Source organism: Camelus bactrianus, chromosome 13, assembly GCF_048773025.1.
Source record: "Camelus bactrianus isolate YW-2024 breed Bactrian camel chromosome 13, ASM4877302v1, whole genome shotgun sequence".
NCBI lineage: Eukaryota > Metazoa > Chordata > Mammalia > Artiodactyla > Camelidae > Camelus > Camelus bactrianus.
The window spans coordinates 16208316-16229202 of record NC_133551.1 but is presented as its reverse complement, the minus strand read 5'-3'; the positions used below and the strand labels follow the sequence as shown (position 1 = coordinate 16229202).

General features: G+C 38.8%; 1 protein-coding gene across 2 annotated transcripts in view; it reads left to right on the top strand.

Annotated features, from left to right (window-relative positions):
- Positions 1-41: 41 nt before the first annotated feature.
- The window catches only part of SAMD13 (sterile alpha motif domain containing 13), a 40627-nt gene continuing 19781 nt past the window's right edge, over positions 42-20887 (top strand). Inside the window, exons 1-2 of one of the 2 annotated variants that reach the window (XM_074376137.1) lie at positions 42-159; positions 5189-5273. In XM_074376137.1, coding sequence (XP_074232238.1) covers positions 150-159; positions 5189-5273 — 95 coding nt within the window. In that variant the 5' untranslated portion in view covers positions 42-149. Of the gene's footprint in view, positions 160-3640; positions 3778-5188; positions 5274-20887 lie in introns of those variants that run through there. The other variant, XM_010963331.3, reaches the window with a different exon arrangement.

Here is a 20887-nt window from a genome sequence, read left to right as displayed (position 1 = left end):
TCTCGGCTTCCTCGCCGCCGCGGCTCTCGGACCCCCGCCCGCCCGCGGAGACTACAAGTCCCGGCGTGCCCCGCGGCCGGCCGCTGCACCGGGCTGGGCGCGCGGCGGCCGGCGAGCTCCGCGCGGGGGGAAGCCTCCCGGCGCCTGCCATGCGGGGAGGTAAGTGATCCGCTCGTGCGGCGAGGGCACCGGGAACGCGCCCGCCCTCTCCCCTCTCCAGGATGGAAGGAAACGAAGAAAGCCACAGTAAAAACAGCCCTGCCCTCCTTCGTCTCTGCTGTGTGTCCGGTGCTCCTGCAGCGTGTTGCAGCCACGAGCGTGGACTCTGTCACCCTGGAGTGGAACTGGGGACAGAAGCGTGCCCGGCCCCGCGGAGACCCGCGGAGAGCCGGGGGCTGCGGGGCAGAGCTCGCGGGACGGGACCGGGTGGTGGCATGGCTCGGCTGGGCGCACAGCGACCGCCACACCCCCACAACCCCTTTCCAAAGACGGGCTCCCCCGGGAAGCACCCAGTCTCAGAGAGAACGGCTTCTTGAAAGTCTTAGCCAGAAACTTTCCCCACTGTCACCAGTGCCACAAGCGAGTCGTTCGGGTTTCGGACAGCACCACTGGTCCAAGAGGCTTTCTGGCGCCCCTCCCCCTGCCCTCGGCCCTGCCCCACCGCCCCCTCTCCAGGCTGCTCCTCCCTTTCCCCTGAGACGCCCTTCGGGGAAGGGCTGCGCTCGGCCCTGCCGTCGGGCGGCTTCTCAGGACTACTGCTGCAGCCTGCTGCCCTGTGGACCCGGTCTGCGCTCTCCGCTCTGCCAGGCGGGCTGGAGACTCCTGCGGGCAGGTGCCCCGACGCCGGGCAAGGCGGGTGGTTCCTGGCGGGTGGGGGGCTGGCTCTCTGGGGGACGAGAGCTGATCAATAAAAGAAGCCGGTCGGAGGCGCCAGTTTCCCGTCCTTCCTGACCCATCTCCCCTCCTGTCGGCCCATTTCCAAGTGTCCCCAAAAGTTCTGCTCCAGAATCCCAGCACGAGGATCTCCGAAGTTATTTTAGCACGTCCCATAAAACCCTGGATCACAAGGGCTTGTTTACGGCTCTCAGTTGTAAAGCGTAGTTTACATCTTTACACGTACACGCTGCACACACAGAAACACTATGCACACTACATTCTGCAAACACAAATACCACACACTACACACACCACAAACACATTTTACACCGCACACACATACACTCGTTACACAAGTTTCGCTTATACTACGCGCTACAGACACACCACACTACACACACATACACATCGTTTTTATCAGCAGAGGAGAGGGTTCATATCAGTTTGTTGAAGGGAGTGAGGAGGAAGTGGGTGAGTACTAATATATATGCTTAGACCCACAAATGTCAATTTATTCCGAAGTTAGAAACTAGTTGATAAGTGAAACCTCTTGTCAGAATTTGTGGCTTTTTTTTTTTTTAATAAAATTGGATTGATTTTTCACAACACCTTCTGAAACTTACACCCCTGTCCAGCAGGCAAACTTTTGATCACAGCAGGCAAGACAGGAAGGGATGACCTTTTTTACATGTAGAAAGAAATTCTTGGAGAAACTACAGAATCCTTCCTCCCGTGAGTGAGGCTAAGGAAGAGTCAGTATAACTACATTGTCTTTGCCTCTCTCCTTTCAAGATGCTGTGCTCTGCCTGATTTCATAATGAGGAGTGATGTGACGGTGCTGTCAGAACACCCTCCTCTCCACCCCTTGCCCCCAAGACTCACAGCCCAGCCCCCTTCCATTTGAATTTAGTTGGAAAACAGATTCGAAGTTTCAGATCAAGAATCCGTTGGTGAAAGAGCAGTGGTTAATAACAGAAAATCCTCCTGTTTGACCCATGCTCAAAACATTTGAACATTTATTTTAATTTTATTTAAATATTTTTCTGAGTATCCGCACTGTGTTGATAGCTTTCTAAATAAAACTTCTGCTACTGTGAATATGGATTTTGGATGTGTGGGATGGGTGTGTAAAGTGTGCACAGTTGTGAAAGGGGGTACTCAAATGGTTGCAATGACCAGTAATGGATGAAGAAATTAAAGGGTGGAGCTAAGTTCCTAGAGCATTTCTCTAGGTTAGGAATTTCTGCAGCTTTACTGTATCTTGCAGTTACTTTCTGTTTATACTTATTGAATTTAAAATATTTCAAATAGTTTAAAAGATAAATTTGAGACACATATTAAAGGGAAAAAAATGAACATTTAGACTTCTTCCGTGAATTATCTTTGTGTACCCTTTCAAGGGGGCAATGGGCAAAGATGAGCAGAGACGGCACTTGAAATCATTCCCAGTGATGGTCTTCCAAGGAGTTGAAAATTCCTAATACTGTTTCGGGAATAAGTAAGGGGAACGTAATTGACTTTGAAATTCAGGTTGCAAACTTAGATCGTAGTTGCTGATCTTTAGTGAGCTGAAAAATTACTAAAGGGCGACTAGCAGCTTTCTCCTCAGTTCTGCCTGAAGCCTACACAGTATTGCAGCAGCAAATGACTTTTTCTAGGCTCCGTCTTGGGAATCTGTATTCTCTGCCCTACCTTGAGTGGTTTTGGTGACATCTTGACCTAAAAGTGTGCAAATATTGATTGGTGTTTATTTCAACGACAACCGTTTATGTTTCTTGTGTATTTATACCACATTTGTGGAATGTGAATGTTTCCCTTGAGTAGTAGTTGCCAGCTAAGCAAGAGAACTGTGAGATTGACCAGGTCAACTTAATCAAAAGATCATGCCTAGCCTCTGCTCCACCTCCCGCTTTCCTGAATTGGGACTTGGGATGCTGGTAGAAGATACTATGAATTTGGGGGTTGGCACAAGATTTTCTTTTTCATATGCAACCAATATAGTACCAGGTACTCATCGAAAATACATATTGAATTTGTTGAATTACGCTTTTTATGCAACTGGGATAAACAGTTAAAAGTAAACCTCCCAGACAACTTGTTTTTGTTCTGTAGAGTAAGGTTTGTTTTATTTTAAATTTTTGCTAACTTCATCTGGTAGGATGAATGCCAAAATTAAAGAATGTGGGTGTTCTCAGGAGATCTGGTCATCTACTTTGCATCCTCTCTGAAATTTGTTACTTCCTGCATAATGCAGTAAAAGGATTTTCTGCTGGGCAGTGCTTTCCTTCGTCTCACAAAGAGATTACTTAAAAACCGACCCTGGGAACTTTGTTGGCATCTCTACTAGGAAGAAAGAGTAACACAGGGCTGCAGTTTCTGGGGATTCACTGGGCATAGCCCATAAATACTGGACAGTCTCTTATTTTCTCTTATTTTTTCCCCCACAGGGGAGAAAAAGAAATAGTTTGAAACATGACATTCATGTTCAAAACAGCAACAAAGACCCATGATGCAGGAACAACAGAGGGGAGGGGGAAAATAAGAGGCTATTGATACAGCTTGTTTTTCTTTGAACAAGAAGACAGGTGCAGGGAGAATTCTGCAGTCTGGGGACCTGTGATTCACTTACTTCCACTAATTGTGCTGAAGGTAGTTAGCAAAAGTGAACAGGCACACTGTAGCTTTAAAAAGTCAGCCATGAACCAGAAGGCAGTTGGTGCAGCTTGTGTGTGATTCCTAACGTCATGTTGGCTGAGAGCCAGCCTGGTTTTATTTCACTGTGTCAAATTGTACCTCCTTATTGAATTCCTTTGCCAGCCTACTTTGTGAAAGAAAACATTGGGGTTTCTTTGGCTGTTCTTGATAAGCCTATAAAAAATGACATGTTTTAGTTGCTTCTAGGTAGGTTTTCTTTTTACTCTTCCACAAAAAAAGAAAATAGTAATAATAATAATTAGACAATGTAGTGTGGTGTTTGCAGAGTATCATTGTGAGTGTTTTGTTTTGTTTTGTTTTGTTTCTGAGATGCTTAGAAAATGGTGAATGTGTAACAGTTTCCAACTGAAGTGAAATCATTCTTTGGCAGGGAGAGGCAGCCCTATCTTCTGGCTCCTCTGTAACGGTGTGTGGATGTGTGTTAATATCTATATGTATATTACATGCTGGATTTCTCTATGAATGATCTAAGTGGCTTAGCAACTGGAAGTTTGTGTGTGTGTGTGTATGTGTGCGTGCGTGTGTGTATCAGCAGTGAAGATTATCCCACACTTAACAGTATTATTTGTTGATCATCTACTTCTCTAACAGTGATAAAATCTTGTGAATATACTAAATGATGCACTTGTGTCAGAGTAATCCCTGGAGAAGGAGTGCCGAAGTAGAAAGTGATTTGAGAGGAAATGTATTTAATTTATGGCTTCAGCTGCAGGAGAACAAGCACGTTTCAGAACTAGTTTTTTTTTTTTTTTTTAAGCAGTTTTGTTCATCGCTTTTCATCTTGCTAATTGCATATTAATTGTGGAGGGATTTTATTTTTTTCAGTCCTCGTCCTACTAAACAAAAAGACAGAGTGATGGATTCTACTATATTTACTTGAATGTTTTGATGATTTTTACATAAATCTAACGCGCTGCCCACCCTCTCTTACACACACACACACACACACACACACACACACACCCAGCACCACCGTTCTGTGCTGAGGGCTACCTGACATTTTTGTGAGCTTCCAGCTTTACCACAGCATGGCCATCTCACAGACAGGTTTTTGAGATTTTCACTGAGAATATGTGAGGTGGGGGAGTACTTGCTGACAAAAGCTCTAAGTCCTCTTTTGCATGGCAATGAAAAAATATAGGAGCAGTGGGAGTGGACAAAAAAAAAAAAAAACAACAAATGCAGAAAAGGGAAAAAAGAAATCACCGCGCGTGGTGGGAAGGGGAGGAAAAGGGGGATTGTTTTTCTCGACTTTGACTCATTTATGAGTTGCAGTGTCTTAAGTGAGAGCTTGGCACCCAGAGAAAGCTGTGCCCGTTCACACAGCTCTTGTTTTGAACGAGGATTCAATTTCATTTGCAAATGCTTATTGTCGAGGCAGGGAGTGCCAGTACAGATGAAAGCACCCCAATCCGTCTCCTCCAATTCTTTAGGGTTAATCACATCTCTCCAATCACTGAGAGAACTGGAGATTTAAGCAAACATACGTGAACTGGTGCAAGGCTGTAAAAGGGACCATTATGTTTCCGATTCATAATATAGATTCTTCTTTCACTTTCTAAGAATTAAACACGAGCTTTTCTCCCTTATCGATTAGTTGCTGAAGTAAAGGAGCCCTGCAGCCTCCCCATGCTATCTGTTGACATGGAAAACAAGGAAAATGGCTCTGTCGGTGTAAAAAAGTAAGTGAAACTGGCTTGTGAGTTCTGCTTCTGCAAACAACAGAGGGACTTGGGTTCTGTTTCTCTACTTCTTGCTTATCTTCTATGACACACGGTTTGGGGATTGTCTGGGTTGATTGGTCTACACTGGCCGCCAGCCTCCCCCCCCCCCCATCCCCAGTTGCCTTTTTCTGTATTACATTTCTAAGACAGATGACTCAGACATCAAACTGCATAAAAGGTTAGTGTATCAGGCTTTGGAACAGGGTGGGTTGTGGAGTCCAGCCCTGCATTCTGTATATTGAAACAAAAACACTCAGCCAACAGACTGTGCCTCCCAAGTCATAGGCTACGGTGGGGGTGGGAGGGGAGGGAGGGGAGGAACCAAAAAGAGAGTTTGAGTCTTTTTAAATCAAATCACCTCTCAAAACTGAGAGCTATTAGTGAGGGAAGGAAAAAAGTGTCAGTAAGAATACTAAGTGTAACAATTTCTCTGTCCTAATTTTATGAACTACTTCAATGTGAAACATTTCTGTGCATACCATAGGGTTTTCTCTTTACATGTATATTCTTACAGTTGAAATTTAGGATTATATTTGTTTTAATGCTTGACTATTTTAAATAGGAAAAGTTAGTTGCATTATGTAGTGTAGTCTGAAACATGCTATGTATTTCAGACTAACTCATAAGATATGAAAAAAATGTATATACTCTTTTAGGAGTTATATTTAAGCTATAACCACGTTGCTTACAAGGAAAAAGTAAGTTCCAAGATAATGTTACTCGTTTCATTTTTTTCCATGTCATTTAGTTTAAAATTGCCTTCAACTTGAGCTTTGGAAGAAACTAATTAGATGTAATCCACAGTGATATCTAAGTGAGGAAATAGTGTGCTATTTATGTTTATGAATCAAAGGTGTATCTTACACTGAAGTTACATTAAGCTTAATAAAATCTGCTTGTTAAAATTCTCCTGTAATTTATATATCAGTGCCATGCTTCCATGCTTATTCCTATTTTTGAAGTTTGTGGTAGATAGACGGAGGAGGAAAGAAAGAAACAGGTGCTTTTGTAATGTTAGTTACATCGGCTGCTTCCAGTGGTGCTCTGAGCAGTGACAGAATGTCCTACAATTGTGCTGTCCACAGTGGTCACCACTAGCTGCATGTGGCAATCAAAAACTTGAAATGTGACTAGTGCAACTGATGAACTGAACTTTGAATTTTACTCAGTTGAAATCCATTTAAAAAGTTAACAGCTTTATTGAAATACAATTGATATATAATAAATTGTATTATTTGAAGTATAAAATTTGGTAAGTTTTGACCTTTGTATAAACCCATGAAACCATTACCAAAATTAAGATAACAAACATATCCATCCTCCCTAAAGGTTCCTCATAAACCTTTGTAATCTCTCCTTCCTGCCCTTCCCTGGTCCCATATCCCCAGGCAACTAGTGAGATGCGTCACTATAGATTTGTTTACTTTTTTCTAGATTTGTAAATCTAGAAAGATTTTTATATAAATGGAATTATTCAGAATGTACTTTTGGGGGGGAGGGGGAAGGGAAGGGGTCTGGTTTCTTTCACCTAGGAAAATTGATTTTGGACTCATTCATGTTATAGTATCAATAGTTCATTGCCTTTTATTACTGAGTAACATTTTATTGTGTGGTTACACAGTGCTTCATCCACTGTTTATCCACCCACTTGTTGATAGACATTTGGATTGTTTTCACATTTTAAGGAGTTACAATTAAAGCTGCTTTGGTCACTTGTGCACAGGTCTATGTGTGAACACGTGCTTTCATTTCTCTTGGGTAGATATCTAGAAACGAAATGTCTGGACTTCTCATGGTAGGTGTATGTTTAACTTAAGAAATTGCCAAACTCTTCCAAACAGGCTGTCCCATTTTACATTCCCACCAGCAGTGTGTGAGCGTTCCAGGTGTTCCTCAGGAACTTGATGTGATCCGTCTCTTTCATTTTATTAGATGTGGTTTTAATTTTCATTTCCCTAATGACTAGTGATGTTGAGCATTTTTTTCTTGTGTTTATTTGCGATCCATATATGTTCTTAAGTAAAATATTGTTCAAATCTTTTGCCTAGCTTTTTATTGGGCTAGTTTTTAAATATAATATTGTACAGAGTTTTTAATATATTCTGGATACAAGCCCTTTATCATAGACATGATTTGAAAATCTTTTCTTGTCATATATGATTTGTTTTTTCATTCTTTCTACAGTGTCTTCCAAAGTGCAGAAGTTTTAAATTTTGATGACGTCCAGTTTATCAATTTTTTATTTTATGGATAGAGCTCTTAGTGTCACATCTAAGAAATATTTGCCTTGCCCAAGGTCACAAAGACTTTCTCTTATGTTTTCTTAGATTTGGGACTGTGATTTTTGTGTTAATTTGTGTGTATGGTGTGAGATAAGGATTGAAGTGTTTTTGTTGATGGTAGCCATGGTGATAGTCTCTTTGCCTGTGGATATCCACTTGTTCTAGCACCATTTGTTGAATTGTCTCCACAACTTTATTGAAAAATAATTATTCATATATGTGTGGATCTATTTCTGGACTCTATTTTATTCCATTGATATTTTTGTATATATTTATGCCAGTGCAACACTGGTTTGATAACTATAGTTTTTTAATAAATCTTAAAATCAGTGTTTTCCATCCAACTTTGTTCTTTCTTGAACTTACTTTGTCACTCTTAGGTCCTTTGCATTTCAATGTAAATTTTAGACTCAGCTTGTCAGTTTCTACTCCCCCCCCCCCCAAAAAAAAGCCTACTGGGTGATTTGATTGGCATTGCATTGAATTATAGATAAATTTAAGGAGAATTGACATCTTAACACCATTGTATCTTCCAACTCAATTAACACAGCATTTTTCTCCATTTACTTAGGTCTTCTTTAATTTCTCTCAGCAGTGTTTTGTAGTTTTCAGTGTGCAGGTCTTGCATGTCTTTGGTCAGCTATATCCCTACATATTTTATATTTTATGCTATTGTAACTGGTCGTGCTTTTGAAATTTTAATTTCCAATTGTTTGTTGCTAGTATATAGAAATACAATGGACTTTTTATACTGCCCTTATATCCTACAACCTTGCTAAACTCACTTACTTCTTCTAGTAGCTTTTTCATAGATTCCATCAGATATTTAATATAGACAGTTATGTCTTATGAGTAAAGACAGTTTTACTTTTTCCTTCTTCGTGTGGATGCCTTTCATTTCTTTTTTGTACCTTATTGCCCTGAATAGGACCTCCAGTAAAAAGTTGCATAGAAGTGATAAGATTAAACATTCTGATTTTGTTCCTGATCTTAAGAGAAAACATTTACTCTTTTTCTTGTCTTTGTTCTTCTGTGTGTCTTTTATTTTCTGTCTACATTTATGTTTTTCTCTTTATCATTGATTTTAAAGCAGTTTGATTATGAGACTCATTGTAGTTTTCCTCATCTTTCTTTTTTAAATTGTTTTTTAATTGAAGGATAGTTGATTTACAATGTTCTATTAGCTTCTGGTGTACAGCAAAGTGATTCAGTTATACACACACATATATATATGCTTTTTCATAATGGTTTATTACAGGATATTGATATAGCTCCTTGTGCTATACAGTAGGACTTTGTTGTTTATCTACTTTATATGTAGTAGTTTGTATCTGCTAATCCCAAACTCTAATTTATCCCTCCCCGATCTCCTTACCCCTTACCAAACCATAAATTTGTTTTCTATGACTGTGAGTCTGTTTGTTTTATAAATAAGTTCATTTGTATCATATTTTAGATTCTACATATAAGTGACATCATATGGTATTTGTCTCTCTCCGTCTGACTTACTTCACTTAGTATGAGAATCTCTAGGTCCATCCATGTTGCTGCAAATAGCATTATTTCGTTCTTTTTTATGGCTGAGTAATATTTCATTATCTGTTTATACCACATCTTCTTTATCTCATCATCTGTCAATGGACATTTAGGTTGTTTCCATGTCTTGGCTGTTGTAAATAGTGCTGCTGTGAACATTGAGGTGCATATACCTTTTCAAATTAGAGTTTTCTCTGGATATATACCCAGGAGTAGGATTGCTGGATCATATGGTAAGTCTATTTTTTGTTTCTTAAAGAAACTCCATACTGCCCTCCATAATGCCCTCCATAGTGGCTGCACCAATTTACATTCCCACCAACAGTGTAAGAAGGTTCCCTTTCTCCACACCCTCTCAAGCATTTGTTACTTGTAGACTTTTTAATGATGGCCATTCTGACGGGTGTGAGGTGATACCTCACTGTAGTGCTAATTTGCATTTCTCTAATATTTAGCAACATTGAGCATCTTTTCATGTGCCTGTTGGGCATCTGGATGTGTTCTTTGGAGAAGTGTCTTTTTAGGTCTTCTGCCCATTTTTTGATTGATTTGTTTTTTGTTACTGAGTTAGTATGAGTTTGTTTGTATACTTTGGAAATGAAGTCTTTGTCAGTCACATCATTTGCAAATATTTTCTCTCATTCTGTAGGTTGTGTTTTTGTTTTGTTTACGGTTTCCTTTGCTGTGCAAAAGCTTGTAAGTTTGATGGGATGTCATTTGTTCATTTTCACTTTTATTTCTATTGCCTTGGGAGACTGACGTTAGAAAACATTGCTACGATTGATGTAAGAGAACATTTTGCCTATGTTGTCTTCTGGGAGGTTTATGGTGTCATGTCTTATATTTAAGTCTTTAAGCCATTGTGAGTTTGTTTTTGTGTATGGTGTGAGGGAGTGTTCTAACTTCACTGATTTACATGTGGCCGTCCAGCTTTCCAGCACCACTTGCTGAAGAGATTCCTCATTTTTCTTTTGCTTGGAGTTTCTTTTGTTTTTGATCTGTGGGCTTAGTTTTCACCAAGTTTGGAAATTTTTCAGCCATTATTTTTTAAAGAATTTTTGATCCCCCTCCACTTCTCCTTTGGGGGCTACAAGTATAGGTTTATTTGATCATTTGATGTTGTTCCACAATTCACTGGTGCCCTGTTAATGTTCTTCCAGGTTTTTTTTTTTTTTCCTATCATTTTGGATAGTTTCTATTGCTTCTCCTTCAAGTTCACTAACCTTTTCTTCTGAAATGTATAATCTCTTGTTTATCCCACCCAATGCATTTTTCATTTCAGACAATGCAGTTTTCACCTCTAGAAGTTCAACTCAGTCTTTTTTACATCTTCCATGTCTTTACTTAACATATTCTTTCCTCTAGCTTCTGCACATATGAAATATGGTCATAATAACTGTTTCATGTCCTTGGCTACTAATTCCTATCATTTTTCAGTTAGTGTCAGTTGATTGATCTTTCTTTTCATTGTGGGTTGTATTTTTCTGCTGCTATGCATTCCCGGTAATTTTTGATTGAATGTCAGATATTGTGAATTTTACTTTGTTGGGTGTTGGATATTTCGGTATTTCTATAAATATTCTTGATCTTTGTCCTAGGATATGCTTAAATTACTTGGAAACAAGTAATTCGATCCTTTTAGCCTTGCTTTTAAGCACTGTTAGGCAAGATCAGAGCTGTATTTAATCTAAGGGTATTTTTCCCCTTTTATTGAGGTAAGACCTATCTTTGTACTCTAACCAGTGCTCCTGAATTATGAGATCTTCCTCTCTGGCGGGTGGAAATCGGCACTGTTCCCATCTCTGTGTGAGCTCTGGGGATTGTTATCTCTAATTCTTCTGCGTGGTTCTTTCCCCAGCCTCTTTCCTCACATGCATGTGATAATCAGTACTCTGCTGAGCACTTGAAGGGAAGCCTCTGCCTCTTTGTATGGCAGTCTCCTCTCTAGAACTCCGCCCTGGGCACAGCCTAAACTCCCTCTCCAGGCAGTACGTGGGCAGGGCTTACCTTGCTTGTTTCCCGTCCCTCAGGGCTCTCTGTTCCTTCCTTACTGCCTGTGTCCAGTGCCTGGAGTGCCACTCTCATACAACTTGTCTATTTTTGTAGTTGTTTTAGGCAGAAGAGTAAATCTAGGCCCCGTTACCCTGTCTTGATCTGAAATAGAAGTTCCAGTTAATTTACATTGCCAAGTTCTAGTGGCTAAGGTAGGTAGGACAAGGTAGAGTTAGATTATAATGCAGAATCCCTAAAACATAGACTCTTAAGGCTCTTTCTGAGATCTACCCAAATCGGGGCTTACAGTGGCTTCCGTTATGTCTTCCAGGTATAGAAAATATAGTGCTCTCCTGGGGAATGTACCTCACAAAGAATCATTTCCAAAGAAGCCTAGGGTAATGGCCCTTATTCACCAGGCCATGTCTCCTGATCAGAGCTTCAGTTTTACAAGGCTGCTATTTATGGAGTCCTTTCTATGTGTCTAGCACTTTGTGGGAGCCTCGTTAATCCTCAAAACTGTATTTTGAGGTATATGCTATAATTCCCGTTTTAGAGTAGAGAAAACCAAAGCTCCAGGAGGTTAAAGATCTTTTAAGAGCTCACAGCTAGTAAGCGCTGGTATTGGTATTCAGATTAAGTCTGAAGCCTGAGTCCTTTCTTCTGCACCAGGGTCTGTCAAATATACTATACTGTCAAAGGTGGCTTTCAGTCACTTTTACCGCAGGCATGGGTCTCACTACCACAAGGCTATGGAAGCCTGTGTTTGTCTCCAAGGTTTGTAGATGCATGCACACATTCAATAATATCACCTTAACTTCACCAAGACAGGACTTCTCTTTCCAAAATGGCATTTTTCTTCTAAATATGGAATATTTTGAAGTCTGTTCTGAGTATTCCAGGCCAGTGATTTCTCAAACTTGAGTTTGCATCACTTGGAGGGCATGTTAAATACAGATTGCTGGGCGCACCTCCAGAGAATCTGATTCAGTACATCTCAGGGGCCTGGGGACTTGCATTCTGACATTTTCTCTGGTGACGTTGATGCTGACATCGAGACTTTGGAAAAACAATTTGGCATTATTTTTCAAGTATTGATCTATCAAATATTTTATAACTCAACAATTCCGTTTCTGGATGTATTCTAGTGTTGCCCCATAGAAATGACTCTTAAGCCATAAATGTAATTTTAAATTTTCTAGTGGTTATATTTAAACAGATGAAATTAATTTTAACATATTATATTTGGCTGAAAATACCCCAGGATGTTATAATTTTAACATGTAATCAATATAGCATATTATTAATGGGATAGTTTGCATTTTTTATGCTAAATTTTATAAATCCACTGTGTATTTTATACTTAGATTGTATCTCAAATTGGATGCAAAAGTTTTATTAGAAATATTTGGTCTCTATCAGATTTCATAAAATTTGCAAATGAAAAAGTAGAATCACATACCCCAATAATTCCAAACATACCTAAAATTTCCAAAAAATGAATCAGGTACCAAAGAATTATTTTCTTTAAATACATGCAGGTACATGGGCAAAACTGGTTCTTTCTTAGAAGATTTGATTTGACTTTGAAGCAATAGCATATCAGTTTCAAAACTACGTCTGTCGAAGTGACACAGTTTTGAAATAAATTTACTGATACTTAAGTTATATTAAATTGAATTCAAAGGGGTATTGCATAAATGTATAAGCAACTATTAATTTATTAATGTCAATAAATCATTCTTCAAATTTTTCTTCAAATTGATTTATTTTAGAAAAATGTGTAAAATTATGTTTATTGTATTGTACTTGAAAAGTTTCCATTTCAACACAAAATTTTGTGCCTTTTTAGCTAGGTTACAAATCAGTATTTCTTTTTCCTTTTTTTTTTTTTTTAAGGAGCTTCAAATTTCTTTCATTTACATGTTGCCTGTTATCAGTGAGAAAATATAAATTGCTCCTCCACTTTTGGTCTTTAATTATTAAATATTTGGAAAGCAATTTTTTTTGTTTTAATGAAGTCTTGAGCTGGACTTAACAATATAAGTCTTTGTATATTTCTTCCATGACTTAACCAACAAATAATGGCAAAGAACACAGACCATTAAATTTGTTGTGTTCTATTTCTTTTAAGAGTTCCATAGTCTGGCACTGATCCATAGCATTTGCAGATATTTACTGAATGATTTATCGGTGGTATCCATGACACTTGCCAGGAATCTGCTTTAGAAAACTGAACATGAATATTATACAGTAGAATGAAGGAATGAGGGAAACGTGTCTCTTGTTTATGTGTCTCAAGATTATGCGAAATCCAGATTTTTTTTTTAACCTAAGGTGGTTGAAGTCCCATCCATCAGGAGAGGATTTAGTTTTTTCAAATCTAGCTGAAATGATTCTTTGACAGATATAAAAGATTTTAAAATATTTAAATTTGGAGTTTAGTTTTCCAGGCCACAGGTTGACAATATTTCTTTATAAATTTGGAAGTCTTTGGAGACAAGCAGACTCCAGGCATTAACTGACGTGGCGCTGCTCATCCAGTGCTGAGAAAAGTCGTTATGTTTTCCCAAAATTGAATCAATTGATTTTAGATGTTGTCCAAGAGATCTTGCATTCCTCGGGCAGTTGTTTGATGGCTTGGCTGAAAACCTTCTCCCTTTTGTTGGACTACCTTTTTAGTATTTTCTCATAATACTCTAACAAAGATGAATATAACCATCTATCTGTTGAAAAAAGTTGTTTTCTTTTTTGTGCAAGAATCCAAGCTGGACAAATTTGTAAGCTCAGATTCTGTTTAAAAGTCACTTCAACATGTTTTGTTGGATGTTTAATTTTGATTATAGGTAACTAATGTCATCAGTTCTTTTTGATTGTTGAAAAGCAAGTTACCGAATTCACTGTGTCTTTGCTAAAAATGGCTCTTAATAGTGTTCATTTTTTATACAACAAATAAGCAGCTTTTTTCCTTTTGCTCAGTTCCAATAATTGCAGTTGAATTTCCAACATGCTTTCAGCCAGCTCCCTTTTTTCTTTACTCTTCTGGTTCTAATGCTAGTTTCTGCATCTCCTTTTGATTTTGCATTAGTTGTGTGCCTCCTTTTTAAATTTTAAAATTTGTCCATACTCATTTTTAACTAAAAACGTTTAATTATATTACAATTAAAATAGAAAGACTGTCAACTCAATTACCAATTACAGCGTACTAAGAGATTCTCATAACTTGTGCTATCTGCATCCAACACATTACAATATTACATGGATGCACAGGAAAAAAAATCATCTGGATGGAATCAATCTGTTGACGCCAACTAGATTAGCTGTGTATTTATGTGTCAGACTAGAGAGAAGAGATGCATCTGATAGAACTTCAATTCAACAGTAGTATCCTAAGTGATGCAATGGCTTAGGTAAAATCTTACACAAAAACAATGAACTTGACTATATATAAAATAGATAAACAGCAATGTCCCACTGTATAGCAGAGGGAACTATATGCAGTACCTTGTAATAGCCTATAATGAAAAAGAATATGAAAAGGAATATATACATATATATATATTTATCTGAATCACTATGCTGTACACCAGAAATTAATACAGCATTGTAAACCAACTATACGTCAATAAAAAAAATTAGATTAAAAAAAAAAAGTCTTGTGTTTATCAGAAGCATATTTTGTACCAGCTCAAGTTTTTAAATTTAGATTAAACTAATTAAAATCAAAGAAAATTTAAAAATCTGGTTTCTTAGTCAAATTTTAAATGCTTATTAGCCACATGTGATTAGAGGCTACTGGGATGATGTTTACCTCAGGTTAGGGACGCCAGGGTGGGATAGACACAATTATTGTCAAGATTATAGTTTTAATTTTGCCTGGTGGGTACCTGGGTGTTTATTAAATTTAATAATAACTAAATAAGAGGAAGCCATCTTAATAGTTTGTCATATGTCCTTCTAGACAGTTTCTGTACAAACACTCTCTGTAGCCATATATATAATATGTGGATATTATATATAGTCACAAAAATGTCCGCATATAGTTAAAGGACACATAAAATAAGCTTTTATAGAACAAATGGGATCATTGTATTCTCTTTGTGGATTTCAGGTGCACAGATTTTTGGATTCATTAAAATCTTAGTACACAACACTCTCACCATCGATCTCTGTTTAGCCATATTAGACCCACGTCAGAAGTTTCACTAAATTCTAAAAGAATCTATGTCTTTCACATGCACGTGCCTATCTGTGCAACTCACAAACGTACAACATGAATTGGGTTTTTTTTCCCATTCATATCCCTGCTCCCTTTTTCATCCGCTGGTCTTTTCCCCTTCTTCCCTTTGCTCCTAGGATGGAGGAGGAAACAGTGTTCCCACGACAGAGCTTATAACAAGTTTGCAGCTTTTCACAAGTGGTTTATCTTCCCACCAGCACCCGGTCTCTCGCCGCTCAGTGGAGACGCTCTACTGAGAGAACTTTCACAGCAACAGTGTTTAGCAAGGACTTTGAAAAGAAGCCATTTCTTCTTAATGCCACGCCTTTTCTTGTTCACGTATCTCACCGTCTTCCTCTGCCTTTGTGTTCAATTTAGTGTTTTATTATGAAGCGAAAACTTTTCACTTTGGAACTAAAGTTTATTTTATAATTAGTAAAGTGATAGTTGTTTTAGTAATGAGTGTAAACTTTTAAACTTTTAATATTATAATACTAACTTTTTGACATCAAAAAGCAATTGACATATAACATATTAGTCTCAGATGTACAGCATAATGATTCATTATTTCTGTATACTGCAAAATGTTCTCTGCGATAAGTCTAGTTAACATCCATCACCATGACAGTTTTTTTCTTGTGATGAGAACTTTTAAGATCTACTGTCTAGCAACTTTCAAATATACAATACAGTATTATTAGCTACAGGCGCCACGCTGTATGTCACATCCTCATGACTTATTTATTTTATAATTGGAAGTCTGTACCTTTTGGCTACTTTCACTCATCTTGTGTGACCCCCTCCCACCTCTGGCAACCACACCAATCTGTTCTCTGCATCTATGATTTTGGGTTTAAAAAAATTTTTTTTAATGTTTGTTTTTAGATTCCACATGTAAGTGAGATCATATATTTATCTTTCTCTGAGTTATTTCACTTTACATAATGCCCTCAAGGTCCATTCATGTTGTTGAAAGTGATAATATTTCCTTTTTATGGCTGAATACTATTCCATTGTGTATATATACCACATTTTCTTTATCCATTTATCCATTGATGGACACTCAGGCTGCTTTCATGTCTTGACTATTGTAAATAATAGCACAACAAATGTGGGAGTTCCATATATCTTTTCAATTCACTGTTTTCGCTTCCTTCAGGTAGATACCCAGAAGTGGAATAGCTGGATTGTATGGTAGTTCTATTTTTTATTTTTTTCAGGAACCTCCCTACTGTTTTCCATAGTGCCTGTACCAATTTACATTCCTACCAACAGTGCACAAAGGTCCCCTTTTCTTCACATCATTGCCAGCACTACTTATTTCCTGTCTTTTTGATAATTGCCATTCTAACGGACATGAGGTGATATCTCATTGTGGTTTTGGCTTGCATTTCCCTGATGATTAATGGAGCATCTTTCCACTTACCTGTTGGCCATCAGCATGTCACCTTTGGAAAGGCGTTTATTCAGATCCCCTGCCCATTTTTTAATTAGATTTTTTATTGAGTTATATATGTTCTTTATATATTTTGAATTTGCAAACATTTTCTTCTCCTTTTTAGTAGGTTGCCTTTTCATTTTGTTGATGATTTCCTTGGCTGTGCACAAGATTTTTAGTTTGATGTAGACCCACTTGTTTTTTTTATTTTTGTTGCCTTTGCTTTTGGAGTCAGATCCTCCCCCACCAAAAAATCATCACCAAGACTGGTGTCAAAGAGCTTATCACTTATGTTTTCTTCTATGAGTTTTATGGTTTCAGGTCTCACGTTCAGCTCTTTGGTCCATTTTGAGTTAATTTGTGTGTGTGGTGTAAGACAGTGTTCCAGTTTCATTCTTTTGCACATGGCTGTCCCATTTTTCTAGTACCATTTATTGAAGAGACTATCCTTTCCCCATTGTATATTCTTGGCTCATTTGTCATAAATTAATTGACCATATATGCATTATTACTAACTTTTGAATAGCCTTCTCTCTGAAGGCTGCTAACTATTAAATATTAAGCTAATTATTCATTTTAAAAAGTTGTCATTTTTGCCCATGTGAATTACAGGATTAGAAGGTGAATGACAGAAGTAAAACATTAGGATAGAATTTGAAATTATTATCGGTATTACTACAATTTCAAACCTCTGAGTGCATTGTAGAATTCTCAGAGATTTTCCATGTAACAGAAATAACAATGGCTACTGTTACTCAGCTCATTAAAAACAAAGCCAAGAATGTTTACATGCATAGTAACCCACACATCAGTCAGGTCTCTAAGGGGAGCAGGCACATTTAGGGTTAAATGAATAACCTCCGAGGATATTTGGTTATTTGCCTGGAAGTCCTGCTGGGCTCCTTAGGGAAGGAGGAAGAGGAAACTGTTAGAAGTGACTGTGTGTCTGGTCACTGGCTTCAGCTTTTGTTCATTTTCTCCTACTCCTGTCCTTCTGTGTTGTCAAACAAATAATCAGCAGTCCTTAGATGTGTGTCCTTTGAAAGCGATGATGACATTGTATCCAGCTTGCTAGGCAGTTCCTGGGTACTCTCTCCCCATTATGCCCCTCTCATCTGTTTCATCCGCCTTTCCCAGACCCCACAGCCACGGCGCCCGATTCTACCCGGACACTGTGAGTGATGGTTCCCGGGATGCTGTTCTTTGCAGGGAACAGCAGTCTGGAACAGAGGGTGATTGTGATGTAAGATGCCACTATACCAAAAGCATAGGAAAATAAAATCAAACTCCCAAGACATTTTAAGTGGCTAAATACCAGGTGTCTCTTAACAGATTGTTAGTAAGGAGGGAAAGAAGGAAGGAGGGAGGGAGGGAAGGAGATAGATAAGGAGAGGAGGGGAAGGGAGTGGGGTAAACTGAGCCACTAATTCAAACCTGAAAAATGACCTTTCTAATCAGGATCTGATGTCATAACCCTTGTGCGGATATGTTTGGTGGGGTAAGTCAGAGTGCTATGCATATGGATTCTTGAATACAGATGATGTATGGTAGTTAATGGCAATACTTGTAACTGGTACAGTTTTATTTTTCCTAGTGAAGCTAAAATCCATTTGTCAGTATTTCATGGCTGTTTGCTCATCCTGTTATATGGCGTGTTAGTCTGCTGGGCTGCCCTAACTTAATACCATGGACTGGGAGGCTTAAACAATAGAACTTTATTTCTCAGAGTTCTGGAGGCTGGGAAGCCTGAGATCAGGATTCTGGCTGAGTCAGTTTCTGGAGAGAGCTCTCCTCCTGGGTTGTGGATGGTCACCTTCTCACTACGTCCCCACATGGACTTACCTCCTGCACATGCATGCAGATCTTATAAGGCCACCAATCCTATTGGGTTAGGACCCCACCATTGTGACCTTAATTGCACTATCTCCGAAAAGCCCCAGCCCCAAATACAGTCAGATTCAGGGGTAAGGGCATTAACATATGAATTTTGGGGGTAGGGAAATGCAATTCTTTCTTGTCATAGGGTCTTATGATAAATGTTTGATGATCCTTTAAACTAAATGAAAGAATTGGGCCGGTCCACTTTTTTGATTGGTACCATTTTTTCCATTGCAAATAACTGCCTTAAAGAAGCAGACATTTCAACAGAGTAAAATGCATAAAACTGTAGAGTCAGCTAAGCGTATCATTATATTTTAAGCGTGAAAACAAAAGGAGTTCCAATCAAAGCCAGCAGCACTCACAAGCATGCAGGATGTATCTTTTCTGCATTAGGAAGGGTTGCTGTCTTCTGCATGGATTCCGGCGTGCTACTGATACCCCTACAGAAGGAAACCTGAGTTTGTCCCAGCATTAGAGCCACACTAAGTCCTTTGGAAGAGGGACCCCTGTGCCGTGGCTCAGAGCGTGGAGGGAAGGCTCTTCCAGTAGTCTGTGTGCAGTTGTCTTTGGTGTTAATGTTTGGGGTATGAAATGTTCATATGTTTGTGTTTAACATGAATGTTGGCATGAATTGTATTTGATAGTGAAGGAAAAACCAGAAATCCATCAAGGCCTCTTGAGAGGAGTTTACACTGCTTCAGAGGTCTTTATTTGTACCAGAAAGTTAAGAACAGGTGGGAAAAGAGGCAGTCATAGGATCCTTTGTTTTCAGAAAGATGGGGTAGGGAGTTCGGGAGACATCCCCAGCAGAGATGCACCCGGGACAGAGTGCCATGAGATCTCAGAGGAAAGCCATGAGCTTGTGGGAAGATGCCGCTCACAGAGGAGAGAAAAGATACAGGAAGATGACCCATCTGCTCCCAGGACTGACTCTGGTGTTGCTGCTGATTCAGGGCTCCACCTAGCACAGCCTGACTCCCCCTGCCCTCCTCCCTCCATTCCTCTCGTCCTCCTGCTCCTTAATGGCTGTTTGGAATAAAGCAAGGAACACATACGATCGTCTTCATCACGCAGCTGACTTGAGATTTTCCTCTTCACTAAACTACAAGTTCCCAAGGCTATCAAGTCCCTGGCTCACTGTAGGCAAGTTACAATGAATCAATGATTGGAATAGAAGGTTGATTAAGGATATTAGGAAAGGGACATTTAACCAGTACCTTTTAAAAATGAGTGGGGTTCGCATCCTTGGCAGTTGAACAGACAGCGCTTTGAGTAGCATAACCAAAGCTGCGGATATGTGGATATAAGTCCAGGATGTTGACCAACTGGATTTCAGTACAAACTTGAAATTGGAAAGAAGCCTGGAAAGTTATGTTTGAATCAAATCCCTGGGTGCCAAGCTAAAGAATTTGGAATATGCAGGAGAATTATTTGCTTTTTCAGGCCTTTCGTTGCTTGAATATGCTGCAGCTAAGTGCAGACAACTCTTATTTATCTGGATGTTAAAAAATGAAGAATGTCCTTTCAAGAAACTTTGAATCAGCCTTTCTTTTTTTAGCCAGATCCCTGCTTATTAGGATGAAGGGAGAGGGAGAAAAGAATGGAGATGAAATGAAAGCTCATTTGATTGCTTCCTGCTTAGCTGTGTCATAGGCAGAGAGGTCAATGTTAATGCTAATTTATTACAATCAGAATTATATTGCTTTTAGCCAAAGGCTGTTTTAAGATATGGGTAAAGAGTAGGTTAATTTAATTTTGAAAATAAATTATAAAGATCAAGGCAGGACAAAGTTGGAGTGTATTTCTGAGTGGAAACATAAGTGACATTGAGAATTAGGTTTATAAAAGGAGGAGCATGATAAATATACCTCCATAATAGGTCAGCGAGTATGAGGTAACTTGTGCTCTGAGCTTTAAAACAGAGATACAGTTAGGAAGTATAAGGTGGGGTTGAAATCACATATGGACTGTGTTTATTCAGAGTTTCCTTTTGGTCTGATCAACCCTCAGACTCTAATATCATAAGTACCATAAAATATACACAGGCTAAATCCCGAGAAAGAGTTTCAACAATTTTTCACCTGCCTCCACAAATACTGAAAGGGAAAAGGAAGATTTTTGCTGCCAGCACTTAAAATGATAGTGTGCCAACATGAACACGTTCATAATAAGGTCTCAATCTGCATGTGTCTGCCAAATTTGTTATTTATTGCATTTCCGTCCT